Raw genomic sequence first — 27,702 nt, 5'->3', positions numbered from 1 at the left:
ACGGATCCCTGAGGTGGCTCTGGGCCCTGCTCCATGGCCTTCAGGCCTTGGGGGGGGGGGGGAGTGGGCCACAATATAGGGGTGTCCAGTCTCACAGCTCCATTGGGATTTTCCCAGAAGAAATCAGGTCTGAAGGTTCCCCAGAGGATGAGGAAAAAACGAATAGGAGTCCCAGGACCCCCTCTCCATCACCCAGGGCACTACAGGAAAACATCCTGCCCTAGAAACTTTTATAAACTGTCAGGGACCCAGGTGTAGTGGTGCACACCTGTAATCCCAGCAACTCAGGAGGCTGAAGCAGGAGGATCGCCAGTTCAAGGCCAGCCTCAGCAGCTTAGTGAGACCTTGTCTCGAAAAAATAAATGAATAAAATGGACTGGGGACATAGCTCAGTGGTCAAGAGTTTCTGGATTCAATCTCCAGTACTGCAAATAAACAAACAAATAAACCTAGTTATCCTCTGGTCTAACTCAAAGCAGATATGAATTCTTAAGTCTCCCCAGAACCAAATCAAACTCCAGAATCCTGGGGTCATGAAGAACTGCACAGGAATCACACAGCGAAAAGTTAACTCAGAGCTGTGCTGTCCAATAAGGTGGCCATTAGCCACATGTGGCTATTTAAATGTACACTAATTAAAAACAATATTAGCCAGACACGGAGGTGCACACCTGTGATCCCAGCAACTCATGCACACCTGTGATCCCAGCAACTCAGGAGGCCGAGGCAGGATGATCGAAAGTTCAGGGCTAGCCTCAGCAATTTAGCGAGATCCTGTCTCAAAATAAAAAAGTAAAAAGGGCTAGGGGTATATGTAGCTCAGTGGTAAAAGTTCCCCTCAGTTCAATCCCCAGTTAAAAAAAAAAAAATTAAATTAAAATGAAAAATTTAGTTCTTTGGTCACAATAGCCATATTTCAAGTACTTCAAAGCATGAACATTTCCATCATCATAGTAAATTCTACAGGACAGAACTAACCTAGACATTCATGAGATGTGTGTGAACCAGCCATATGCACACATCTATTCGCCAACCCACACCAACCCATCCTCTTCTTCCTCCCACTAGAACATTTGCATAACATGGATTCCAGAACTACTTCCCTGATGCAGAATGCTTCCCTGAAAATAGCGACACATCCCCAGCAAGGGAACATTTAGACAACTTTGCACAAGATAAAGGGTTTGCCCTGCATTTGGCATTTACCTGTATTTTATTTTCACACAGCCTTTTACTAAAGCTTTATCCAACCCGTGACCCTTTGGGGATATAGGCTAGACTGGGATTTCTTCCAAGAACAAACTTTCTAGTAACTCCTCTCTTTCCAATCACTGGCCAGCCCCAAACAACCTGGAGCCAACTCTGCTGGTTTTATTCTGCATGTGTGGTTCCACACAGTATTGACTGGAACGGAACTGAGAGGATGCAGAAGGAAGCCAGAAAGAAGGACTTCCCCCCAAGACTGGGAAAAGTATCCCTGCTAGACCTAGCAAATAATCAGCTACCCAGAGAGAGGGAAATCAGCATGCAAAGGGTACAAGTCCACAAGATTCAGAACTGCTCACCCAGAATAGACTGGGTTATCCACCATCCATTCCATCCACAGTAATTTATTTTTTAAAAATTGAGGTAAGATACATGTGGCATAAAATTTAGCATCTTTCCAGGTACAGTGGCACATGCCAGTAACTCCAGTCATTCAGGAGACTGAGGCTGGAGGATTGCAAGTCGGAGGCCAAACTGGGCGATTTAGTGAGATCAACAGCAACTAGGGAGACCCTATCTCAAAATAAAAAATACAAAGGGCTGGAGATGTAACTCAGTGGTAAAGCACATCCCTGGATTCAATCCCTAGTACTGCAAGGAAGAAAAAAAAATTGGCTTCTTAACCTTTTATTTGTTTTGTGGTTTTGGGGATTGAACACAGGACCTTGCACATGCTAGGCAAGGCTCTACCACTGAGCTACACCCCTAGCCCAACTTCACCATCTTTAAGTTCGTGACATTCAGCACATCACACTGCTCTGCAACCATTACTACCCACTTCCAGAACTTCTTAAATTTTCCCAAATTGAAATTCTGTATTCACTAAATACTAAATCTCCATTCCTCCCTATTCCAGTTCTTGGCAACCGCTCTCCTGCTTTCTCTATGAATTTGATGACCCTTGCTATCTCCTATAAAAGGAATCCTAGAATCATTTATCTTTGTGACCGGCTTGTTTCACTTAGTATAATGTTCTCAGGGCTCATCCCTTATAGCATGTGTCAGAATTTCCTTCCTTTTTTACATAATAATTCACTTTTCAAAATTTCCGTCTCCATGGTAGAAATGGATGACAGTGGGTTTATTTTCTAGAAACTACTTGTGACAAATGTTTTTGTGGCTGTTGGTCTGAGATGTTGGGAGGTTTCAGGTTTTGCTCTGTTAGTGAATAAACAAATGAGCTTTTGATATTTATGGACACTTTTCATATTTTTTTTAATTTTTTTTTTTTAGTTTTTAGGTGGATACAATATTTTTATTTTTAATTTTTATGTGGTGTTGGGGATGGAGCCCAGCACCCTGCGCATGCCAGGCGAGCGCGCTACCCCTTGAGCCACATCCCTAACCTGCATATTTTTTTGACACTTTGCCAAAAACAAAAATACAGTCAGGCAGTAGAGGCTATAAATCTGAAGTCAGAAGTGATTTCAGAGGTTGTGGTTGTGGCTCAGTGGTAGCACTTGCCTAGTATGTGTGAGGCCCTGGATTTGGACCTTAGCACCACATAAAATAAATAAAATAAAGGCATGTGTCCATCTATAACCTAAAAAGAAGTGATTTCAGAACTATATTGAAGTAAGAACTGGGGCTGGGGCTCAGCGATAGTGCACTTGCCTAGCATGTGTGAGGCACTGGGATCGATTCTCAGCACCACATATATTAAAAAAAAAAAAAAAAAAAAAAGGCTATCAACAACTAAAAAACTTAAAACAAAAAATTTTAAAAATAATAAATAAAAAATAAAGGTCTATCAACAACTAAAAAATTAAAAATAAAAAAAGAACAATATCGAAGTGAAAAGTGATTCTGTCCCAGCAGATGACACACCTCCCACTTGAATCCACTTTGTCCTACTGCCAATAAAAAATTGGCCATTTGAAAAAAAAAAAAAAAACATATGCATCTACAAAGACAGTTTCTGCAATTCCAAGTCTGGAAAAGTGTCCCCACTCAAGAGAAAACGAAGACACCGATGGACCTTCCTACAGTTTAACACATAAAATGTGAACACACATAAAATCAGAATTCTCATCTTTTTCTGTTACATTATACATTGTTAATTAGTTCTCTGCATGGAGAAATTAATACTGTGAAGCAAAGAAATGTGAAACATTTTACTCGGATATTTAGGAAATTCATAAATTTTAAAAGCTAGAATATCTGGGCAAATTATATTGGGGTGTTTAACCACTGACATTTTTTTATATCTTATTAGAGAAAGGGTCTCACTGAGTTGTTAAGTGCCTTGCTAAGTTGCTGAGCCTGGCTTTGAACTCTCAATCCTCCTGCCTATACCTCCCAAGCCGCTGGAATCACAAGCATGTACAATACATTACAATACATGCCTGGCTTGGGCAAATATATTTTTGAAATACGAAATGTATCTAATGAATCTACAAGCCAAACTGATATGCCCTGGTTAAAATTAGATTACAATAAAGCTTTATATAGTTTTCAAATGCAGATCCTAGACCAAAACAATGTGTTCAGAAATAAAAATATAGGAGCCTGTTTCCCAGCACAACCATACATTTACTGGAGAAACCACAACTGTAAGCTGCTTATATTTTCATTTCCTCTTGAATGAATTTCCTTATGCACTTAGAGTGGCAAGTTGGGTTTCCAAACCTAAAATCCAAAATACCTCTCAGCATTTTGCTCTGATGACATGGTGTAATGAGAAGTTTTTCCCCACCATCCATTTATCCCCCTAATCCACAATTCCACAGTCATAAAGAAGGGGGATTAAAGAAAACCACAGCAGCTCAGCAGCAAGGCTAAGTCCCAAAACTCTGCTGCTGTAGATAGTGCAACTGCTATTCCTGAATTTGCTCAAAAATCAGAACCTTCCTCTGTGCAAACTTGCATTGCTAAAGATGACATCATCTCTCCAAGAGCTGGCTGCTGTCCGGTCTCTTGACATATAGCCTATGCCTGGGTTCCAAGGAATCCACACTTTCAGTTTTGACTTCTTCACCTTGGGAGACACATCCCCAAATCACTCCCCCACAGTGGGGTGGGGGGAGGGAGCACGGGGCCTTGGCCAACTGTGACAGCCGAATGATTCAAGGGGTTGTGAAGGCCTACATGTTTGTAAAGAATTCTTTATGAGAGAGCTATTTCTCCCAGATAAACTCCATACTCCATTTCCCCAACTTCCCCCAAGTGTGCTCATTCCTGGAGTCAGCATCACAGAACACTTGTCTCCCGATCACTCCCCAGTGAACTCATTCTCTGCGTTCCCACAGTATGGAGCATGAGAACATCTGCTGGCCTGGGCCAGCATAATGCTCACCCCAGACACCACTTCCCGTGGTTTTGTGATCCAGGCCTTTCTACTCAGAGCCAACCGAAGAACTCTATTTTAATTACCCTCTTTCTTTTTTAATTACCCAACTTCTACAAAAGTCACAATAATTTAAGAATCTTTTTTCCTTAGCTTGGCCTCTCTCTAGTTTGCAACAGCAATCCCTCTCTTTTCAAAGGTCTCTCTCAGCTCCACCTCTTCCAGCCATTCCTCAACCTGCTACTTATCCAAAGTTCTCAGAATTGCTTTTAGATGCTACAAGAGAATTGGCTAAGCCATCCCTCCCGTAATCTATTTCAGACCTTGGGGTGAAGACTCTGGACATGGACAAGCTCTTGTGCTCGGAAACAGAGTATCCAGACACAGGAGTCTTTCTGCAGATATAAAAATATGTTCTACTGGGCATGGTGGCACATGAAATCCCAGTGGCTCCGGAGGCTGAGGCAGGAGGTTAAAGCTAGCCTCAGCAACTTAGCGAGGCCCTAAGTAACTTAGTGAGACCCTGTCTGAAAAAATAAAAAGGGCTGGGGAGGGGATGTGGCTCTTCCTTTGGGACAATTCATTCTCAGAAACATAATAATAATCTGGAACCTGAAAACATAGGAATACTGATTTTTTTTCTAATTTATGACCACACTGGGGAAAAGATGAAAATATTATAACTGAGGCTTTTCTTTCAAAAATCATACTAACTCAGTACTGCAAAGTGTTTTTTGAAGTCACCTGTGACACAGTGAGGTGGAACCATTGTCACTCAGATGTCCACTGCTTAAAGGGGCAGCATTTTTCTTTGGAAGACTGCTGCCCACCCCCCAGGCCTGAGGTTGTGACAAGTAGGGGGAGGGAAGGGGGGCTGCTTGGAATGATTAAAAAAAAAAAAAAAATACTGGAGAATAAAATCACGGCATTTGCAGGTAAATGGATGGCGTTGGAAAAGATAATGCTAAGTGAAGTTAGCCAATCCCAAAAAACCAAATGCTGAATGTTTTCTCTGATATAAGGAGGCTGACTCATAGTGGGGTAGGGAGGGGAAACAGGAGGAATAGATGAATTCTAGATAGGGAAGAGGGGTGGGAGGGAAAGGGAGGGGGCAGGGGATTAGCAAGGATGGTGGAATGTGATGGACATCATTATCCAAAGTGCATGTATGAAGACATGAATTGGGCGTCAACCTACTTTATATACAGTCAGAGATATGAAAAATTGTGGTAAATATGTGTAATAAGAATTGTAATGCATTCCGCTGTCATGTATTTAAAAAAAATAAAATCAATTTAAAAAAAAGAAAAGAAAAACTCACCAAAAAAAAAAAAAAAAAAAAAAAACGGTATTTGCTGTTAATGGGAAGGGTAATGGAAGTGATATAGAAGAATTTCCCCTCAAGAAGATCCCCCTTCTATAATAATGGACTCATTTCCCCCCATGATGGATTATAGTTAATTCCCTAGTATGAGGTGATGAATAATGAGGTCCTGATCATCTCGTGGATAAAAGTGATCCTTCCATAACCTCCAGTCAACAGTCTGGGAACTAATTCACCTGATCCTCCTGCCTCAGACTCCTGAGGACCTGGGATCTGGCTGATACCTGGCCCAGACAAATTTCCCCTTTTTCTAAGGATACCAGTCATATTACATTAGGACTCATCCTAAGATTCCAATTTAACTGATTACCTTGACTTTGAAAAGGTCCTTTTTCCAAATGAAGTCACCTTCTAAAGTATTAGGGGCTAGGACTCCAGCAAATCTTTATTAGAGGACAAAATTTGTAATGACATGGTTAGGAATTTGGACTTCATTGTTCAGGTAAAGGGGAGTCAGGGACGGTTTTGATCAGGGATCTCATCAGAGCCAAGGAATTGTGTGGGGAAGTCAAACTGGGCATGGGGTGATGTATGACTGATAGGTGTATTGACAGGGCCGTGTTTTGCAAACAGTACTCAACAATAAAAGGGAATCAACTATTGATAGGGTACAACAAGGATGAATTTCCTAATTATGCTTAAAGAAGCCAGACCTCCCAAAACAGATGACACCATTTACATAAACTCTAAAATACAAACAAATCTATAGTGATAGGAGGATCGCAAGTTTGAGGCTAGTTTGGGAAATCTAGTGAAAACCTGTCTCAAAATGAAAAATAAAAAGGATTGGGGTTGTAAGTCACTGGATCCAATTCTAGTACCCTCCCCGCCAAAGAATAAATTGAATCATCCAAGGACATGAACAGATATTTCTCCAGAGAAAACATACAAATGGACAACTAGCACATTTTCAAAAAAAGAAATTATGGGGCTGGGGGTGTGCCTCAAGCGGTAGCGTGCTCGCCTGCCATGCATGCAGCCCGGGTTCCATCCTCAGCACCACATACAAAGATGTTGTGTCCGCCAATAACTAAAAAATAAATATTAAAAAAACTCTCTCTCTCTCTCTCTCTCTCTCTCTCTCTTTCGCTCTCTCTCTAAAAAAAAAAAAAAAAAGAAAGAAAGAAAAAGAAAAAGAAAAAAGAAAGAAAGAAATGATGGCTGTAAGAAGAATTGCAAGTTCAAGTCCAGCCTGGGCAACTTAGCAAGGCTCTGCCTCAAATTTTAAAAAGTTTTAAAAAGGGCTGGAGATGGAATCAATGGTAGAGCAACCCCCAATACTGATGGGAGAATGGATGGCTGGATAGAAAAGGGGAAATTTGGACACAGGTATAAAGAGAAGGTGACGTAAAGGAACACAGGGAGAAGATGACCTCGTACAAGCTCAGGAGAAAGTCCTGGAACAGACTCTTAGCTCTCAGTCCTGGAGGAACTAACTCCACCAACACCTTGGTTTGCTATTCCCTGTGAATGTCCCTTCATTTCTGGCCTCTGGGTCCTTGTTCAAGTTGTTTTCATGACTTATCCTTGACTCCACTCCCACCTGCATATACTCAACTAGAACCTTCTTTCAAAGCCCTGCCAAAATGTCGCCACTTCCAAACAAGTTCTCAGGTTCTTCCTAGCTAGAATAATTTTTCCCACTTCTGAATACCTTGAACACTTTGTGGTTCTCTTATTGCAATCCTCATTCCTACATGTTGTACTTATTTCTACTTGTTTTATTTTATCTACTTGTCTCACTTTTGAACTTACAGAGGGCATGAAAGGGGTCCCTACTGAATCTCCATAGAGCCCAGCTCTGGGTCAGACGTAGGCCATGCACAAAAATATTTGTTTAATGAAACTGAGAAACCAACAATCCCCTAATTACAAGTCTTCTCTCAACCCGATTGAGCTTTCTGCCAATTCAAAATGGCTTATGCTAATTATGCATCCTTAATCCAACATTTTCCAGGGCTATGAATGTGAAATGTGTTTTTTTGTAAAGCTCCATTATGGTTTTATCTCATGTCTACATCTGTTATGTAGTTATTCTCTCCTCTCAACTGTTGTTCAAAAAAATCAGGGAAGTAACCTTACAATCAACATAAATAATTGCCCATACTTTGTATCTCCCCAAAAGCCATCAGCTACAACTCAACTAGCTCATTCTATTTTTTTATTTTTGGGACAGTGTCTCACTAAGTTGCTTGGGGCCTTGCTAAATTGCTGAGGCTAGCTTTGAACTTGTAATTCTTCTGAGTCAGCCTCTAACACCACTGGGATTATAGGTGTGTACCACTGCGCCCAGCTCCATAAAGTTAAACAACTGTGTATTAGGGTGCTTTCAAATCTCCAGGTCTGGCTGGGCATGTAGTCCAGTGGTAGAGCAAAAGCTGAGGATGTGTGAAGCACTCGGTTCCATCCTCAGCATCAAAAAGTAACCACAGAAATAAAAATAAAATTTCCAAGTCTGTGAAAGCAAAGTGCTAGAGTCTTATCTTGAAAATCCAATAATAAATTTCAATTAGAAAATAAAGTCAGGGGGCTGGGGACGTGGCTCAAGCGGTAGCGCGCTCGCCTGGCATGCGTGCGGCCCGGGTTCGATCCTCAGCACCACATACAAACAAAGATGTTGTGTCCACTGAAAACTGAAAAATAAATATTAAAAAATTTTTTTAAAAAAGAAAGAAACTAAAGTCAACATCTCTGAGTCTTTTACAACTTTAAAATGGACTTAACTGAGTTGTTTTTAATGTACAGGATTACTCTTCAGACACACAGCCTGTGAGTTTTGCCTTTTGAGAACTGAGATTTAACATGTTTTTGTAGCTGAGCACAGTGGCACACACCTGTGCTCCCAGTGACTCAGAAGGCTGAGACAGGAGGATCACAAGTTCAAGGCCAGCTTCAGCAACTCAGCAAGATACTGTCTTAAAAATAAAAATAAAGAAAGAAAATGGGCTGGGGATGTGGCTCAGTGGTAAAGTGCCCTGGGTTTAACCCCCAGTACCAAAAAAATCCCAAACAAACCCATTTTGTATAAAATATACAAAAATGGATGTTAGCATTAAAAAATAAAAATAAAAATAAAACAGGGGCTGGGGATGTAGCTCAGTGGTAGAGCACTTGCCTAACGTGCAAGGTCCTGGGTTCAATCCCCAGCACAGAAATTAAAAAAAAAAAAAAAAAAAAAAAAAAAAATACAGCAAAAACTGGCCACTAGTTGGAATCCTTAGCTTTCCTATAATGATTCTGACCCGGATGTTTGGAAAGATCCTGGCTATTTGGTGTAGGAAGCATTATGCGCAGCATTTTGGCTTTCCCTCCTGCAGGCAATGAGAAGGAGCTCTGGGTTTTGTCTTACCACTTGTTTTCTGCAATGATGCAACAGAATGACTCCTAAATATCTAGCCAGTGGCCAGAAAATGATGCAATGGGTTGTGATGGGAAAGGGGCGCCTGGCCTATCATAGCACAGCTAAGGGTCCTGGCCTTCATCCTTGTCCAGGAAGTTCCTGGAGAACCACCAAGGTAAGAGACACCTGATGCACAAACCAGCCTGACCCCTGTTCAGCCTGGCAGGCTGGATTCCAGATTCTGGAGTGTTCAGAATATCAAGGTTTGCTGCTGCCTCCCTGCCCAGGCCCCTCATTCAAACAGCATGTGAGGGGCTGGGTGTGGCTCACAGGTAGAGCACCTGCTCAGCATGTGAGTGCCTGGGATCCATCCCCAGCGCCGCAGAGAAAAAGGAACAGCATGTGAGAGCTCTGGGCTGACAAAAGAGCCAGAGAAACGCTTAATGGAGATGAGCTCTCCTGTTAAAGGGCTGGATGGATTGCAAAACCCACCCCCGCCCTGAGCTCTGTCGCAATCGAAGCCACAGCTTTGGTCCTCCCTTTTCAAGATATGCGGAAAAGCTTCAGTTAGCAGAAAAACAAGCAGTATTTTCCCCCAGTATGGTTTAGAAGGCATTTTTATAGCCTTATCTCATTATCCTCTAACAATATCCCTGTCCGGCAAATGTAAGGAAAACCTTCCAGCCAGGGGGAACCATCTCTAGCACCTTATTTTATAATGGACTGAGAACTGATCTCAGTTAAAAGATAATCTAAGGAAGCCCACACATTAGGCAGAACCCTTCACAAGCATCACAGATGTGGAGAGAGATGGGGAAAAGCTGGGCAAATGCTGAGACATCTCAGCAAAAAAAAAAAAAAAATTTTTCATCCAAATGACCAGCTTGAGACGGCTTTGCCTGCACCGTTTCTCTCTTGGCCAAATGCATAATACATTACATTGTCCTGAAAGGCTGACACGGCAAAGCATAATTTTTAGGCGTATTCCCTCATCCTTTGGTATTTTCTTAGGTGGGGGGAAAAAACATTAAGAGCAGCTGGGTCCCTGGAAACGACACACCCCAAAAAGTTTGCCTTCTGCAGCATTTTTCAAACCAGGAATTTAGTTCCTTTGAATCCTCCCTACTTTCTTTCAGCACCCCATCACCCTCTTTAAAACAGGAAGGAAAGAAGAAAACTTATTGGCAAATTTTTTTTATATAAATATAATTTTTTAAATTATTCCTGATTTGTAATACATGATGGCAGAATGCAATTCCTGTCATATTACACATATAGAGCACAAGTTTTTCAAGACACTGATTGTACATCAAGTATTTCCACACCATTCGTGTCTTCTACATGTACTTAGGGTCATGATGTCTAACTCATTCCACCTTCATTCCTACCCCCTTACCCCCTCCTTTCCCCTCCTTCCCCTTGAGTTTAGTTTTGATGATTATTTTTCCTTCAATGTGCATTGCTGTCACACTGAAAAGCACCACATTCCCCCCTGGATCCTCCCAGGAAAACTGTCCTCTGTAACGATATGTCACGCTCAGCTACATCATTTGATCCAACGGTTCACTGTTATTTTTAAGCCCGGAAAACTGCTTCATAAGGACGGAAGGCCTGCCCACTAGTTGGGATCTTTAGCTTTCCTATAATGATTCTGACCCGGGTGTTTGGAAAGATCCTGGCTATTTGGTTCAGGAAGCATTTATTGCTGGTTCCATGACTTCTTTACTTCGGAGAAGCAATAAATCAGAACATTTGTGTGACAGACTGGAAGTAATCTGAATGCTGGCAGAGTTTATCAGTTTTAGGTTTTTAAAAAACAGTACATAAAACATTGTGTAACTGTTGTATGCAGCACCTACCACGTTAGTCACACTCGGCAAACACGAGTAATATCTTAATATTATCCACATGAGGAAAAGTTCTCCCCCATAATAGTAAAGAATTAGAGGCTACAGAATATAGCCCAATGGGAGAGCATATTTTTAGCATGTACAAGGCCCTGGCCAAAAAAAAATCAAGCAATGTGTTAGTGGTTAGGTGAAGGATTACCTAGGGATCAGCACTAGTTAACCACAATACCCAACATCCTAGCCACCCTTTCTCTATTACTCTACCACAGGCATGCAAACACCTGCAGAAACAGCAATACACACCCACCAGCAACTGGAACATTTGCTTGAAGGAGACATCATCGCTGGCATGCACTCCCTAAAGAAACTGTACGGCTGGCTCTACTTTCAAAGCCTTCTCTGATTTTCACTTAATTTTTAAAGGTTGATGTTAAGCATGCCATCTTCTTAATTATTATCTTAGCTCACTGAGTTATTATGTTCTTCAACACACCAGTCTTCTTCAAACATATCTGCATGAACTTCAAATCCAAAGCCTTCAAAGATCAGCCTTCAAAGATCAACATTCCAAATAGAAAACTGTGTTCGCCAGACCCTCTGCCTGGTGCTCCTTACAGTCCAGTGATAGTGCTGGCTTGACAAGTCCTCTACCAGGGCTCTCCCTTGGGCCTCCTCCCCCCACCCTGCAATGGAGACATGGGGACTTGCCTGAAGTCACACGGGCCAGATGCCAAGTCTCCTATCTTCCTTCCAGAGCCAGTGGTGTGCTACCCCACCCAGCTCTGATGGAGCTGGAGGAACCACAGGGAGCCTGCCCCAGCCCTACTGAGGATTAGTAGCTCCCTGCAGGCCACCCACGCCCACTTGCCCTCTCCTAGCTACCTCTGAATTTTAACTCAAGTACCACAAGCTAATGTGGGTGGAACAGATCATGAGGAAGACCCATTACCCAATTAACAGGACTAAAGCAGATTTTAACAAGAAGCAACCTGTTTTTCTTAAGGCCATAACCTCTATTTGAATCCTAATAATTTTTTTTCCAAGATGAAAAAAAGATAGAAAATATAGCCCTTAAGCATTATATTCTAAGAACCCAGCTTCTGTCCAACCCAATCTCCAGGCCAAGTCCGTGCCAACAATAAAATAATGAGCATAGACTGGGCGTGGTAGAGCACAACCCTAATCCCCATAACTCAGAAGGATCCCAAATTCGAGGCCAATCTGGGTAACTTAGCGAGACCTCATCTTAAAATAAAAAATAAAGTGGGCTGGGGATGTGGCTGAGTGGCAAAGCACCTCTGGGTTCAATTCCCAGTACTGCAGGGGAAAAAAACAAAAACAAAACATTTTTTGACTTGGATGCAATTCTCTTCTTGGAGATGTAGTAAACATAAAGTTGGCTGTAGAAGTCAGCCATCACAGGTTTTTTTGTTTTTTTTTTTTTTTTTTTTTTTTCCCCTAGCCTTAAATGTTGTGTGCTTTAGAAAGAAAAAGTGACTTTTCTGGGAGGAGATTGCTCCCTAACAGACAACTTTTCTTCCAGCTCAATGACCCACCATCCTCTGCTGTCCTGGGAACCTGAGGATAGAGGTGTCCTGGAACTCCAGCCCAGAACTAACACCTGCTGCACATTCTCTTTGCATTCCCCTGGCAGCTCACAGGCTCTGTGTTGACCCCACCCAGATCCCTTCCCCAGCTCATGAGGGTTTTTTGTTTGTTTGTTTTGGTTTTTTTGTTGTTTTGTTTTTTAAGAATGGGAAAAATTCTGCCAACATACAAAGCATAAGGAGGTGGTGGGAAGCTGGCAGGTGGGGAAGAGTAGACACGGATAAGCCCCAGTCCATTCGTGGGGTCAGAAAGTAGAAAATTCCCAGGCCTGAGCTGAGAGGCAAAGAGAACACTGACAACCATCCTGCCCTGCATCTGGGGTCCTTGGCCATCCTTGCCAACAATGCAGAGGCTCCGTGGACAGGAAGCCTCCAAATGCCACAAATAGGAACAGCTGTCCGGCCAGGCAGGAGGTTCTGTGACTATCTGGAATTACTTCCACGAAGCATGAATGATGCATGAAAGAACGTCGTGCCTAGTCCAGTGAAGAGAAGAACTGCCGTAGTCTCCCACCTGTCCACCCAAACATCAGCAATGGGTGGAGGGGGCTGCAGGAGACCGCACACCTTTCCCTCGACCCTTTCCACCCCATGGAGGACTGGCAGCAGGTGCCGGTCCCCATACACACCCCTGCCAGAGTCCTGGTGGGTGAGGGTTTAGACAGCTGGGGCTACAGGGGTGTGGTGTGGGAGGAGCCTAAGGCTTGAAAACAACATGCCAGGACTCGGTTGCAGACTCTGCTACTTCCTAACCACTTACCCTCCTGTAAAATGGGGGATAATGATCCCAAGACAGAAGATAAGGAACACAAAGGGTTCATGACACCCCAAGGACACACTCTAGAGTGACAGTCCCATCTGAAGCAGCCTCAGTTCCAAGAAGTCCATCTGCCCCATACCCCACAGGAAGAAATCCAAGGCACTCAGATTGCCCTGTCTTCCAAAATCCGTCTCCAAAGCCAACCCAGGGCCAAGAGGGAACCTCCCCAGGCTTCCATGCAAAGATTCCACATTCAGAGGTTGGGATCCACGGTATTGACAGGCTATTTCCTAAGCGCATCGTGGGTGGCCACAAGTCTACAGAAAAGGCCAAACTGCCAATGGCTTTATGAGCAATCAGAAAAATTCCTCAATGCAATGAAAATTTCAGTGACATTTGGCTTTCTTAATATGGAAGTAGAAAGTAAAACAATTATCTCAGAAAAAAAAAAGATTTTTTTTTTCCTTAGGCCCCCTTGGAGAATTCAGAGTAAATGATAAATAACTACCATCCCATTGGACCACTTTAGGAATTAGCTAAGGGGAGACAAATCATTTTCTGTTGAAGGGACTCTCCTTACATCTAGTGCTTATGTATGAGAGGGAGGAAGGACGGACAGAGAGAGAGAGAAAGGGGGGGGAGAGAGAGAAAGAGCACATGAGCACCCTACTTCTAACTTCTTAAGTGATGCTAAATCTTCATAGAAAAATGTACCATTTTTACATACAAGAATAGTAGCACTATCTCACTTCATTAGGGCATGGACTTTAAATTGTTTTTCTGGAAATATTCTCTGAACACCATCCCCTTGTAACAAATTCTGTGGTGGCAGCTGAGCCCTGGCCCCTACATTTATATTCAGGAACTCTGGTCTCATGAATGTCACACTTTAAACAACTGACCTAGCAGCCTAAACCATTAGATGTGTCAGTGATTAAAATAAGCAAACAAACTGTATAACATAATAGACAGTGTGACACATGACAAAGTCCCTTGAATTATAGCAAAGTGATCCACACAGTAGAGTGAGGTTAAGGCCACGTGCACACACACCATTCTCTACACTTATATGGGAATTGCCTTCCATGAAAGCGGGTATAATTGTTTTTGTTTGTTTTTTGGTGGTGCTGGGGGTTGAACCCAGAGCTTTCCACCTGCCAGGCTCTTGGTATGCCCAAGTATTATATAAAAACCTCCTGCTTTCAGTCAGGCACAGATTACACCTGTAATCCCAGCAAATTAGGAGGCTAAGGCAGGAGGATCTCAAGTTGGAGGCCAGGCTGGGCAACTTAGCAAGACCCTGTCTCAAAATAAAATAAAAAAGGGCTGGGGGTTTGACTCAGTGGTAGAATGCCCCTGGGTTCAATCCCCAGTACTAAAAAAAAAAAAAAACAAAACAAAACAAAAAAACAAAAACACCCTCCTGGTTTCACTTAATGATATCTAAATTCACAACCTGGAATCTAAGGTTCTTCATATATACAAATAGCATCTTCATATTCAGAAATAAATCCTTCTGAAAATGCATGTGCCCTCAGTCTCTACATACAAGGAGGATGCTCACGCCCAATGCTATGGCTGGGTGCTGCAGTTCTCCTTTGATTTGAGTCCCTCCCTCAAGCCCCTTGTTCCCCAGGGAATTCCCCTCAGTCTCGGAGGCCATTCAGTCTTTCCCATTTGGCTTCTTCACTCTGCCTCCAAATGGGTGCATTTTTAAAGTAATTCTTTACCAGTCTGTCTACCACATAACTTGCTTTTTCTACCAGTCTTCAAAGTACCATATAGATTCCTGGGTAAATGGATTTCCTTCCAACTAACTCCCCTAACTCACACGATTACTCCACTGACTTGCTGTCTCTTTCTGCATGAGCAGTTTCTTCCTGTCAGTGCCAGCACCCCCACCCCCCACCCTGCCCCTGCCAGGCCTTTCTGAAGGTCTCAGCCTCCAAGCCTTCCGGGTCTCCAACAGCATTTCCTTCTCCAATGTCTTCGCTTTGCTCTCTGATCCCTTCCCGGGCTTTTCTTCCCTTGCACTGCCCCTAAGAATTAGTTCTGCTCTCTCCCTCTCTGTCTCTCCCTTTGGCAGTGGAGACTGAACCCAGGCTCGCCCATGCTAGGCAAGCACTCCACCACTGAGCTACACCCCAGCCCTCAGTTCTGCTCTGCATGGGCCAAACCTACCATCCCTGCTGCAGAAACACTCCAGCCATCTCAGCCAGCATTCAGTCTGTACCTCTAACAGTGACAAGAATCACCCCTCCGTCACCCTAGAGTGCATTTCCAAAGAACCTTCACTCCTGCAGGTCTCTGGTTCTAAGGAACAAACCATGCAAAGGCTGTGTCCACAATACCAGTGGACTCAAAGAGTTCCAGCAGGCTTAGTAACTGATCAGAAAGGATGAAGAAATCACGGGGCTGGGGTTGTAGCTCAGTGGCAGAGCGCTTGCCTGGCACGTGCGAGGCACTGGGTTCATTCTTCAGCACCACATTAAAACAAATAAATAAAGGCACTGTGTCCATCTACAACTAAAAATATACGTGAAGAAAAAAGAAAGAAAGAAATCACATGCGATACAACCCTTCATCCTCTTTAAGTATAAAAAGAATGTTTCTCTGGGCTGGGGTTGTGGCTCAGTGGTAGAGTGCTGGCCTCGAATATGTGAAGCCCTGGGTTCAATCCTCAGCACCACATAAAAATAAATAAATTAAAAAGGTATCAGTTGTCCTTATGTTTTCATTCATCCACTAAATCCTTAAATATAGGAAACATTTAGCTGCTGAAAAATAAGGTAGCCAGGCACCCTGGTGCACACCTGTAATCTCAGCAATTTGGGAGGCTTAGGTGGAATCTCAAGTTGGAGGCCAGCCTTGACAACTTAGTAAGACCTGTGTCAAAATAAAGAATAAAAAGGACTGGAGATGTAGCCCTGTGATAAGGCTCCCCTGCTTCAATTTCCAGTACACACACAAAAAAAAAAAAAAAAAGAAAGAAAGAAAGAAAGAAAAAGAAGGTAAACCATACCCTTCTTATCCCTAAGGTCAAGATTGGATTAACTGCCAAAGCTTCTTCAAGATTCTCAAGTTGAAGGGCTGGAGTTGTAGCTCAGTGGTTGAGTGCTTGCCTAGCATGTAGGAGGTACTGTCAATCCCAGCACCACATAAAAATAAATAAAGAAGGCTGGGGCTCAAAGAAGAAGCCTATCATGTGTGAGGCATTGGGTTTGATCCTCAGCACCACAAAATAAAATAAAGGTATTGTGTCCAACTACAACTAAACATAAATGTTTTAAAAAAATAATAATAATAATAAATAAAGACATTGTGTAAAAAAAGATTTTCAAGTTGATCAATGAAAATATTCTGTGCATTTTACAATTTTCACATTTATAATGCAACACTTAAGATGTAAAAATATGCTTGAATTGTTTACCTGATTTTTACTGAAGAAGAATACCCAGGTCACTTATTTTGGTTTGGTTTAACAAAACAACAGAAACAACTGCCATTTTGAAACTAACAATTCTAGCATGCACAGTGGCACACGACTGTAATCCCAGCAGCTGACAGGGGGGTCCAGGGATCAAAGTCAGCCTCAGCAACAGTGAGGTGCTAAGCAACTCAGTGAGACTGTCTCTAAATAAAATACAAAATAGGGCTGGGGCTGTGACTCAGTGGTTGAGTGCTTCAGGTTCAATCCCTAGTACCAAAAATAAATAAATAAAATAACAATTCTGTTGTCCTTCTCACTGGATGGCAAAAATACACTCCTACTGCCTTTCATTAACCTGTAGATGGGGAGGTAATTCACTTCCCCACTGATGACCAAGTTTCTTTGAGTTTTGGTTAAATACAACAATCAAATCATTTGATTTTTCCACCCAGCTAAAATTATTTGAGAAAATGAAAACAAGTCATCTTTTAAACAAAAATAATTATTCCCCAAATGAAAAATTCATTTACTTCTGCGTTGCCACAGTATTAAAAAATATTAACAAACCCAAAAATACAGTCCTTCTATGAAATGAATATATTTTTTTCCCTAAAAAATCAATTCTAATTCCAAACAAAATCATTCAAAAGGTGTTCACTAGTTCACTTCTCTACCACAACATAAAAATTTTACTTGGTTCTCATGTCACTGACTGCTGACCCTGGACTCTGAGGTCTAAATCTGACTGGTTAGATTAAAATGGGATGACGGTATCTATCTCACTGACAGCTTATTTTTTACTCTAAGTGATAGCCAGAAACTCCATTTTAGCCTTTTCCTCTATGAGTTAGAAAGCAGAGACCTCTTCTAAGGTTTCCCAAAGGCCACCACCCGTGGGGGTTTGTTTTGCCCAACAGGAACTATCCCATCCCTCTTTGCAGCTCCCCCAGTCACCCAAGTGAAATCCAGTGTCAGCTCCACCCAGAGTATCTGCTATCTAGTACCCTATCTACTGCCCCTTGGAAGGAGGTTTCCTAGAGTACAAATTCAGTCTGTCCCTTAGATTTGCAAGGCAGATCTGCCTACTGACCATTCTTTGCTGTGATGACAACTGTGCTCTAAGACAAACAACGTATTCTTAGTGGAAAACAATTTCAGCTATCACATGTGTTTCCCCAACAGCCATTTATTCACATCGGCCCATCTTCTGGTATCTGACTTACACAAAAACTCAAAGACTTGCCTGATGACAATCGAATGAGTGTGATGTGTTGAACGGAATTTGTACTTTATCGCATGACTTCCTGTTCTTCTTCTTCTTTTATTTTTTATTTATGGTGAAATCTTTATAAGAGAAACGATGATTAATTCTTCCCTGGTCTTTAAGTATCATTCTCTTCTGACAACCGCTTAGCAAATCCTCAAATCTAATTTGAAAAGTCATACTTTTAAGCAAATTATTCCTAAAGCTTTTATTTAGAGTTGTAGCATACTGAAGAAGTCCATTTTATGGGGACAATTCGACAAAACTCGCTTGTTTTAGGAAACTAGCTAGCCAAACCTCTCAGTTAATCCTACATCTAAAAGTTGTTAGCAGTATACATTTTAGAATCTTCTGTGTGCCCCAGAACACGCAATATGGATCTAATTAGGTTCAGCTGCCTTACGTTAGTAATGAGAGAGAGAGAGAGAGAGAGAGAGAGAGAGAGAGAGAGAGAGAGAGAGAGAGAAGTGAGGGTGGGGGTTTTGTTCATCCTCTCCTAAGTCCTGGGGAATCACAAACTCCCAAGTCCTGCGCATCCTCAATGCTCACTCAGTAGCTGGTGCCCCCTCTCAGCGCTCAAACTTGTCAGCGGCTGGGTTTTCACTAGATGTGTAAGAGACTTTACACGACGCTCCAACCCCACCCCACCCCCACGGCCCGGGCCCGGGTGAGCCCCGCCCGCTGCTCGGCTCCAGGACTTACACCAGCGCGGATGGACAGGGCATCTGGCTCCAGGGACAGTTGTACTGAGCTTGGATAAAACTCTCACTTCCCTCCAGTACAGAGCAGCTCACGTTCTTGTTCACGATGTAAGCGCACCAGTTCCTGGGGTGAAGGGGAGAGAGGGAGAAGGACGTAGAGTCCACCCCGAGAACAATGAGGCCCGGGAAAAGGGAATGAGCTGATACAGCAGCGGATGGAGCGAGGGTCAGGGAACCGGTCACCCCCTGCGGAGGCGGGAGATTAACTCAGTAGACACCAGAGGGTGTAACGAGGGTGCCTTCGGAGAGCAGCCCCTTTACCCCACGAAAGGCCGGGGAAAGAAAGGCACCCACGCCCCCAGGGGCTCCTGGAATTTCTGGGAGTCCTTCCCAGATCACGCTGCTCCGCAGGACACTCCCTGAGTCCCGCGTCTCTGGAGTCAGCACTGCTTGAGGCTCCTGCGGTGGAGCGCACGGCCACCGAGATGAGTCTCCTGGGAGAGTCCATAAGGGACCCCCAGCTGTCGCTTGTCGCCTTTGGCAAGCCAGTTCCAGGAACCGGCGACGGGCCGGGGAGGTAAAGGTGGGGTCCCCGAGCTCTCGGGTTTGGGACGAGCGAGGAGGCGCGCACTTACTTGTTCCTGGCGCTGGGCCGCGCGGGGTACCCGGACTGCGGGCCGGCGTGGCACAGTCCCGCGGCGCCAAGGGTCAGTATCGCCAGCACCCAACGCCAGAGCGCGCGGGGCCGGGACCGGGTCGGCTGCCACATTCTGCGCGCGGCGGGCGCGCCCCGCCTGCCAGGGTCCGGAGCGCGGCGGATCCCGACTAGCGCCACGAGGTTGCCAGCTGCCGGGGCGCCGCCCGAAAAGGCCGGAGGCTCGGGCGCTTCGCCGCGCCCCCACCCGCTCGGCGGCCGCCCCCGACGGCTACTCGCTCCCACTTCTCCTTTTGCAGCCCCGTGCGCCCTGTGCTTCTCCTCGGTCCCTCAATGACGCACAGGTCCCCCCGGGTGCCGCCCTCTTTATTTCACTTCCCTCTCCGAAACGTGACTCTTCCTTCACCACGTCTCCTGTCTCCAGTCCCCTTGCCTCTCGGCAGGGGATCTGGGGTGAAAGAGCCAAAGGGTTTGGGATAAGGGTCTAGGTTACAGAATTTCCAATTACTCATTCCTTTGGTCTCTTCCCAGAAGCGGAGCGACTCCGCCTTCCACCTTCCAACAGGCGCGCCCCCCGGCCCCTTGGGAAGTGGCAGCAGTCGGAGAGTCTGGAGGTTTTCACGTCGTGCCTGGGTGCCGGCTCCCCGGGGTGAACTAGGGACATCGTTATCAGTCCCCAGAGGGTAGGGAGTAGGGGTTCAATTCATATTTCCTTCCCTGCAAGACGAGGCCATTCCCTCCCCGCAACCTTTATGGACTTAAGAGAGGACTTCAGGGGCAAATGAACCCTGGCCCTCTTTTCTTTACCCAGCGCTGCCTTAGGCATCCAAGTCGACACGAAGGCGGCAGCCGGACAGGCCAAGGCTCCGCTCTTCCCAACAGCTTCTGAAGCCCAGCATCAAACTCTATTACAGGATACACCAATGCTTGAAAGGTGATCTCACAGCCTCTGCCTCTGATGGCCTAGTCTGAACTTTCTTTTTCCATCAATATGAAAGGCATTGTCTTGAGTTTGTTTTTTCCCCCCTTCTTCTTCTTCTTTCTGGTGCTGGGGATCAGTACATGTTCTTGCACATGATAGGCAAGCGCTCTACCAGAGCTACCCACCGCACCCCCCAGCCCTTGCCTTTCCTTCTCCGTGTTTAGACATTTGACCTTCCACTTGGAAATTTTCTGCCTATTCTTGAGTTACACCGAACTTAACCAATTTCTTTTGGGAATGAAATAACTCCACAGAAGAATGTCAAGGTAAAATCACCTCCAAAGTATTCTCAGAGACACATTGGAGAGAGCTATGTATATTTTAGGTGACCCGCTGCTCCGATGAACGCTGTAATGAAGTTATTTGCAGACTGCATACATTTACTGAAACACCAGTGAGCTCATAGGATACTGTTGGCTGTGAATTGTTTTGTGAATGATAAAACTGCTGTGTTCTTACTCTAGTAAATGAAGCCATTGGTCCATTTTATTTCTCATAGGCTTTGATGGCAGTGTTGAGCTTTTGATTTGCAAAGAGAAGAAAGAAAATCCCCTAAGTCCAGACGTTACAAGAGCCAAGCAGAAAATTATACCATGTAAGGACATAATCTGTCCATGAACTTTCTAAATGGAAGATCATGCAAATAATGGACTGAAGTCATCCCAGCCTTCAAAAGACCCACGCTGGGGGGAAATAACAGAAGGAGACAAAAAAGCTGTCTCATGTAATCCAATCTGTATCTTTCTGTATGACTTCCTTATCCCCCCTAACAACATTTTGTCCACAAAATATCATGGGAAGAAACAAGTGAAAGAAGGAAAAAATGGGAGGAAACAAATTTAAGTTATGCCTGTCTACAACTAGCAGCTAACAATTGTTTCCCTTCAATATGGGTAATTCTCAAATTTGAAAGTGAGTTGAACTGCTCAAATCAAATCTTTTTTTCTACTGAATCTCCTAAGAAGTTGTCCAAGAGGTTGGTTGGTTTGTTTTGGTACTGGGGATTGGATCAAGGGTCTTGTATATGTTACACAAGTGCTTTCTCACTGAGCTACATACCTAGTCCTTTTAAATTTTTCTGTTGAGATAGGGTCTTGTTAAGTTGCTGAGGTTGACCTCTTGAACTTGCCATCCTCCTGCCTCAGCCTTCAGAGTGCCTTAGATTACAGGTGTGTGACACTGTGCCCAGCTGTCCAAAAATTTGAGGACCAACTGCACACTGAGATGACTATAATACTATACAGTTGGCCTCTGTATCTGTGGTTTCTACATCTACAAGTTCAACCAACCGTAGATCAAAAATATTTGAGGGCTGGGGATATAGCTTAGTTGGTAGAGTGCTTGCCTTGCATGCCCAAGGCCCTGGGTTCAATCCCCAGGACCACAAAAAAAAAAAAAAAAAGTAAAAAAAGCAAAATTCTGTCTGTATCAAACATGTACAAACTTTTTTCTTGTCATTATTACCTAAACAATATAGAATAGCAACACTCTACTGTACATGGTATTTACATGCCATTTACTAGGTATTAGATAGTACAGGTAACCCCTAGAGATTATTTTAAGTATATGGGAGGCTGGGCACTGTGGCACATGCCTATAATCTCAGCTGCTCAGGAAGCTGAGGCAAGAGGATTGCAAGTTCAAAGCCAGCCTCAGCAACTTATCGAGGCCCTAAGCAACTTAGCAAGACTCTATCTTAAAATAAAAAATAAAATGAGCTGGGGATGTGGCTCAGAGGTAAAGTACTCCTAGGTTAAACCCTCAGTATCAAAATAAATAAATAAATAACATAACATAATAATAATAAAGTATATGGGAGGATGTATACAGATTATATACAAATACTACAGCTTTTTATATAAGGAATGTGAGCATCCACAGATTTGGTCCTGGAACCAATCCCCCATAGATACCTAAGGGTGACTGTACTTAATCAACTATAAGTGGAATTTATCAGTAAATAAATTTCATTCTGAACATCTGTTACATGACAGAGATTGTGCAAAAATACTGAGGATCAGGGCTGGGGATGTACTTTAGTGGTAGAGTGCTTGCCTGGCATGTGTGAGGCTCTGGGTTCAATTACCAGTACTAACAACAAACAAACAAACAAACAAAAACCCCTGAGAATTCATGAGTGAGCCCAAACTGACAGAAGCCCCATGTTTAGAGCTTCCAGGCATTCCTATACACTGACGGGTGTATAGTTCCTGAGGTACGGTCAGTCAGTGAGCCCACATTTGTTACAAGCGTTTCTCTAGATGTAGGACCATGTATACCTGATGTGGGGAGTCGCCTCTTGGAAGAGAGAACACTCTTGACTCTTGCAGCATTCCCAGGAAACTTTAGGCCAAGATCCCAAGAGGGTCTTCCTTTATTCTTTCTAGCAGAATGGTCATAACAAACTCTGGCTCAGTAGCCAGAGAATTGGCCACAAAAATAAATAAATAAAAAATAAAAAACCCAAACAAACAAACAAAAAAATAAAGACAGAGGGAAGAGCTTTCTAGGTATGAAGGGTTTTTTTTTGTTGGTTTGGTTTGGTTTGGTTTGGTACTGGGGAGTATATCCAGGGGCGCTTAACTACTGAGCCACATCCCCAGCCCTTTTTTTGTATTTTATTTAGAGACAGGGTCTCACTGAGTTCCTTATAGCACCTTGTTTTTGCTGAGGCTGGCTTTGAACTCACAATCCTCCTACCTCAGCCTCCCAAGCTGCTGGGATGATAGGCGTATGCCACCACACCCAGTTGGGTATGGAGCTTTTAAGCACATTAAAAAATAGAGTAATAGTCGTCTGGTCCTAGCCATAAGGAAAAAATGTGGATATGGATGGCAGAAGGCTGCAAGTGTGAATTCATTTTTGTTTTCTGTAATGGGGCCTCATTATGTTACCCAGGCTGGTCTCAAGCTTATGGGCTCAAGGGATGCTCCTGCCTCAGCCTGTCTAGTAGCTGGAAATGCAAGACCTTCATCAGTATACTGTACTGAGTGTAAAATCTTTATACACTGCCAACTACTTTAACCCCATTAAGTTTCAAGTTTTCAATTTCTGTGAATATTGCAACAAAAAAAATTGACACAGTTGCATTAAAATAGTTTGGAAATCATAATCTAGAGTTTATAGATTATATTAAATATTAATAATATGTTATAGCTTTGTTATTACTATTATATAATTATATGTAATTATTACTGTTATAAATGTATACACTGGTATATGTAAGTATTGTTGCCGTAATGGGAATCTACCACTGAGCTACACCCCCAGTCCTTTTTATATATTTTTTTGAGACAGGGTCATGCTTGCTAACTTGCCAAGCCTGGTCTCAAATTTGAGATCCTCCTGTGTCAACCTCCTGAGTATCTAGGATTACAGATGTGTACCACATCTGGGACGATGGGACCACATGGGTCTGAATTTCTTCTGTGTCTGAAAGCAAGTGTCCCATAATAACTTATACCCTTAAATGTGTGATCAATTTACCTAAAGAAAAAATCCATCTCCTCATTCACTTGTTATAAGGCTCTGCACTCAGTGACACTTCTCTGGGAAGCAGTGAACCTGCTCAGCTTCCAGGAAACCCAGACATGCTCTTGTTTGTCTGAGAGGAGGGTGGTGACCATTACTGAGGCAGCAGCACAGGATACTTCCCCCACCAACTTGCTGATCATCTGGGCACAGGAAAATGGATCAAGAGAAGCCAATTCACACCTAGGATGTGATTGAGAATCATGAGACTTAGCTAGGCACAGTGGCTCATGCCTGAAATCCCAGCAGTTTGGGAGGCTGAGACAGGACGATCGCAAGTTCAAAGCCAGCTTCAGCACTTAGTTAATGCCCTATGCAACTTAGTGAGATTCTGTCTCAAAATAAAAATAAAATAAAATAGGCTGGGGATGTGGCTCAGTGGTAAAGTGCCTCTGGGTTCAACCCCTGGTAGGGGGTGGTGGTGAGAATCATGAGGCTTACCTGGGCTTCCCATGCTCTTGGTCCCTCATCTTTGTTCCTAGCCCTGAGCATGCTAGGCAGGTTCTCCACCATTGAGCTACACCCCCAACTAACACTAGATATCAGACTCCTGAGTCACGGGATTATCACAAAGTGTTATATATATATATATATATATATATATATATATATATATATATATATTATAATACCTTAAATGAGCAGAGTCACGGGATTATCACAAAGTGTTATATATATATATATATATATATATATATATATATATATATATATATATTATAATACCTTAAATGAGCACTAGAAAACTGTTAGTTTCCTATAACGATCTGAATTTCTTCTAATTTAAAGCAAAAGTGTCCCATAGTAATTTATATGCTTCATTGTGTGAACATTTTACCTAAAGCAGAAATCCAAGGTGGAACTACTTCATGAAGTCTATTTGCTTGTTAGCCATGATATCAGAGGCTCATCGGGCTGTGTGCATTTGGGGACACTTTTCTTTTGAAGGCAGTGAGCTACATGCCCAATCAAAACGAGATAAATAAATTCTTATTGTAAAGTCCACAAAACATGTTAGAAACACTTAACACCCTAAGAAAATTTTATGTAAATTCATAAATTAGTGATGACACCTTTCATTAAAAAAAAATCCAGTTTGTCAAACTCCTATCAGGGAGAGGCAGAAAAGAATTATTAACTGGCTCCACCATCTAGCCTGATCTGGATTTTGGAAGCAAGGAATTACTTGATACAATTTTGAAAATTCCATCTGAGATAGACATTGCCTTTGACAAGGCACCTTGGTAAAAAATTTATGGTCTCAAACTTTAAAATTTATAAGTGACATCTATCTTTCTGTCTTGTCAACAGCTTTAGTTTCCAATGGGAAGAAAACAAAGAATACTTGCTGTTCTTCAATTTTTCTTATTTATCTGCAAATGTCACATTCATCATACATACAAGTCTTGATATCTTCTGAAGCCAAAACAGATCGTTATCAACTGATTGATTAGATAATACATTCTTAAGGACTATGGTCTTTGAAGAAGTTTCTTAGTGCTGGGATGGAACCCTGGAACTTCTGCATTGCTAGGCTAGCTCTCTGCTCCTGGGCTACATCCCCAGCCCATATGGCCATTATTTTAATGATTCTTCTTTAGAGATGCAAAGAAGAAATTTTAAAACATTGACTAAGGGAGCATGCCTTAATACATTTTACACTGTCACCTGAGAATTTTAAACTGTGAGAAGCCGAAATAATGCATAAAAACATGCATGAAAAAAATTGTGTAAGTGTTCATGCAACAGAGTTGGTGTATTGTTCAAATTATGGTACTCTTGTCCTGGGAATGTAGTTCAGTGGTACAGCACTTGCCTAGCATGTGTGAGGCACTGGGTTTGATACTCAGCAACACATAAAAATAAACAAAATAAAGGCATTCTGTCCATTTACAACTGCAAAAAAATATTTTTTTAATTAGGATGCTCTCATCCTCTTACCAAAATGATTTGGACAAACAATAAGCCCCTCTTGCTTCGATTTTTTTCTCTGAAAATTGGAATACTTTTTTAATTTTTTTAATTTTTATTTTTTGTAATGTGGATGGAACCTAGCCAACTTTACCACTGAACAACATCCGAGCCTTTCCATTTTTTGAGACAGTGTCTTGCTAAATTGCTGAGGCTGGCCTCCAACTTTTAATCTTCCCGTCTCAGACTCCCCAGTCACTGGATTATAGGAGAGCACCACCATGTCTGGCTTCAGAATGCTTCCTGTGGCCCTTGCAGGAAATTTAGTTGAGTTGCCACATGCAAACACTCGGCAGAGGGCATGTAGGAAATGAGGGATGAATATACGCAATTGTTCTTGTGACTCACCATTTGTGGCAAAGTTAAGGAGATTTATCACCCTTTTTTGTGTGCCAGACAACACTGAAGCTGACCATCTATTGTAGTTCTTCTTTCCAAACAAGAAGTATAAAGAACACACATGCAGATTCAATTGGAATAACCCTAAATGTGCTCCAGACTTTTAGCCTAGTTCTCTTCCTACTGCTCCCCCCAAAACCACATAGCTCAGCTTATTGTTTGGATTTTCTACTCAACATGCAAAGGAATTTAGAGCAATCTAACAAGCTCTTCAGAAGGATTAATAACTCTACATAAATTAATTCAGGACATCAGGCAATTCAAATATATATTTTTCCTCAAAAAAAGATGAAATTAGTTACTAATTCCAATTAGTCCTTGATCTTTTTTTCCCTCCAGATGTTCCTTAGGCCTAAGAATACCTCCTGCAGTGAGTGCCGTATTCCATATTTGAGCATCCATCGCTGTCACTCTTACAGTGTGGTTTTGGACACATTTTTCTGTCATAAGAAATAACTGGCAAAAATAGGCTCTTTGAGTTGTTTCCAAGAGAATTACAATAGCTTAGGCAGTAGCGTCTTCATATATATAAGCCACATCAAAACTATGTAATAGTTTATCGTTTATTTATAGAACAGAGTTGATCTAGAATAAACAAAATGTTCTCAATGGGCAGAATGTGTTTGATGATTATGGGAGTAAATTATTACATGTTAGCACAATCTTGATTCACACTCAGCCTAGTATGGATTATTCTTGAGCACATTTTCTCTAGTACTTCAGATTGTGCAAATCTAAACATTGCTTTAACCATTTAAGTTCAGTCCTCACTTTTTGCAGTACTTACATTCTATAAAATTGCTGTGAACACCAAACTTGCAAATACTGAACAAATGCCACTAGGGTTAGGTTCCTATAAGCCTCTAGTCATGATGTTTTTGTTAATCAGTCAATACATGATTTTGTCTTCTGCATGTTTCTGTTTGAAGACACTTAATTTAAAATATATTGTTGATTCATTTTAAAAAAAAATTTTTTTAGTTGCCAGTGGATTTTTTTTACTTTATTTCTTTATTTATATGTGGTGGTAAGGATCAAACCCAGGGCCTCACCCATGCCAGGCAAGCGCCGTACCACTGAGCCACAACCCCAGCCATATTGTTGATTCATTCACTAACACTATATTCATGGTAAAGAACACCTTATGCCTGAATGAAATTTATCTGACACACATTTTCTCCACAATGCACTAGCCTCCTTGTGCTTAAGAACATGAGCCATTGGGCTGGGGGTGTGGCTCAGTGGTAGAGTGCTTGCTTAGCACATGTGAGGCACT

The 27,702-nt window shown here is 42.6% G+C and overlaps 1 protein-coding gene across 2 annotated transcripts in view; it reads right to left on the bottom strand.

Moving 5' to 3' along the window:
• The window catches only part of Emilin2 (elastin microfibril interfacer 2), a 53,359-nt gene extending 33,388 nt beyond the window's left edge, over nucleotides 1-19,971 (bottom strand). For both annotated transcript variants that reach the window (XM_076837071.2, XM_076837072.2), the window contains exons 1-2: nucleotides 19,524-19,971; nucleotides 18,890-19,012 (exon numbers count right to left, since the gene is read on the bottom strand). In XM_076837071.2, the coding sequence (XP_076693186.2) occupies nucleotides 18,890-19,012; nucleotides 19,524-19,657 (257 nt within the window). In that variant the 5' untranslated portion in view covers nucleotides 19,658-19,971. The remainder of the gene's footprint in view (nucleotides 1-18,889; nucleotides 19,013-19,523) is intronic.
• Nucleotides 19,972-27,702: the final 7,731 nt, after the last annotated feature.

Source organism: Callospermophilus lateralis, chromosome 17, assembly GCF_048772815.1.
Source record: "Callospermophilus lateralis isolate mCalLat2 chromosome 17, mCalLat2.hap1, whole genome shotgun sequence".
Lineage (NCBI taxonomy): Eukaryota > Metazoa > Chordata > Mammalia > Rodentia > Sciuridae > Callospermophilus > Callospermophilus lateralis.
The sequence above is the reverse complement of the archived record's forward strand: the minus strand, read 5'-3'. Positions and strand labels throughout refer to the sequence as shown.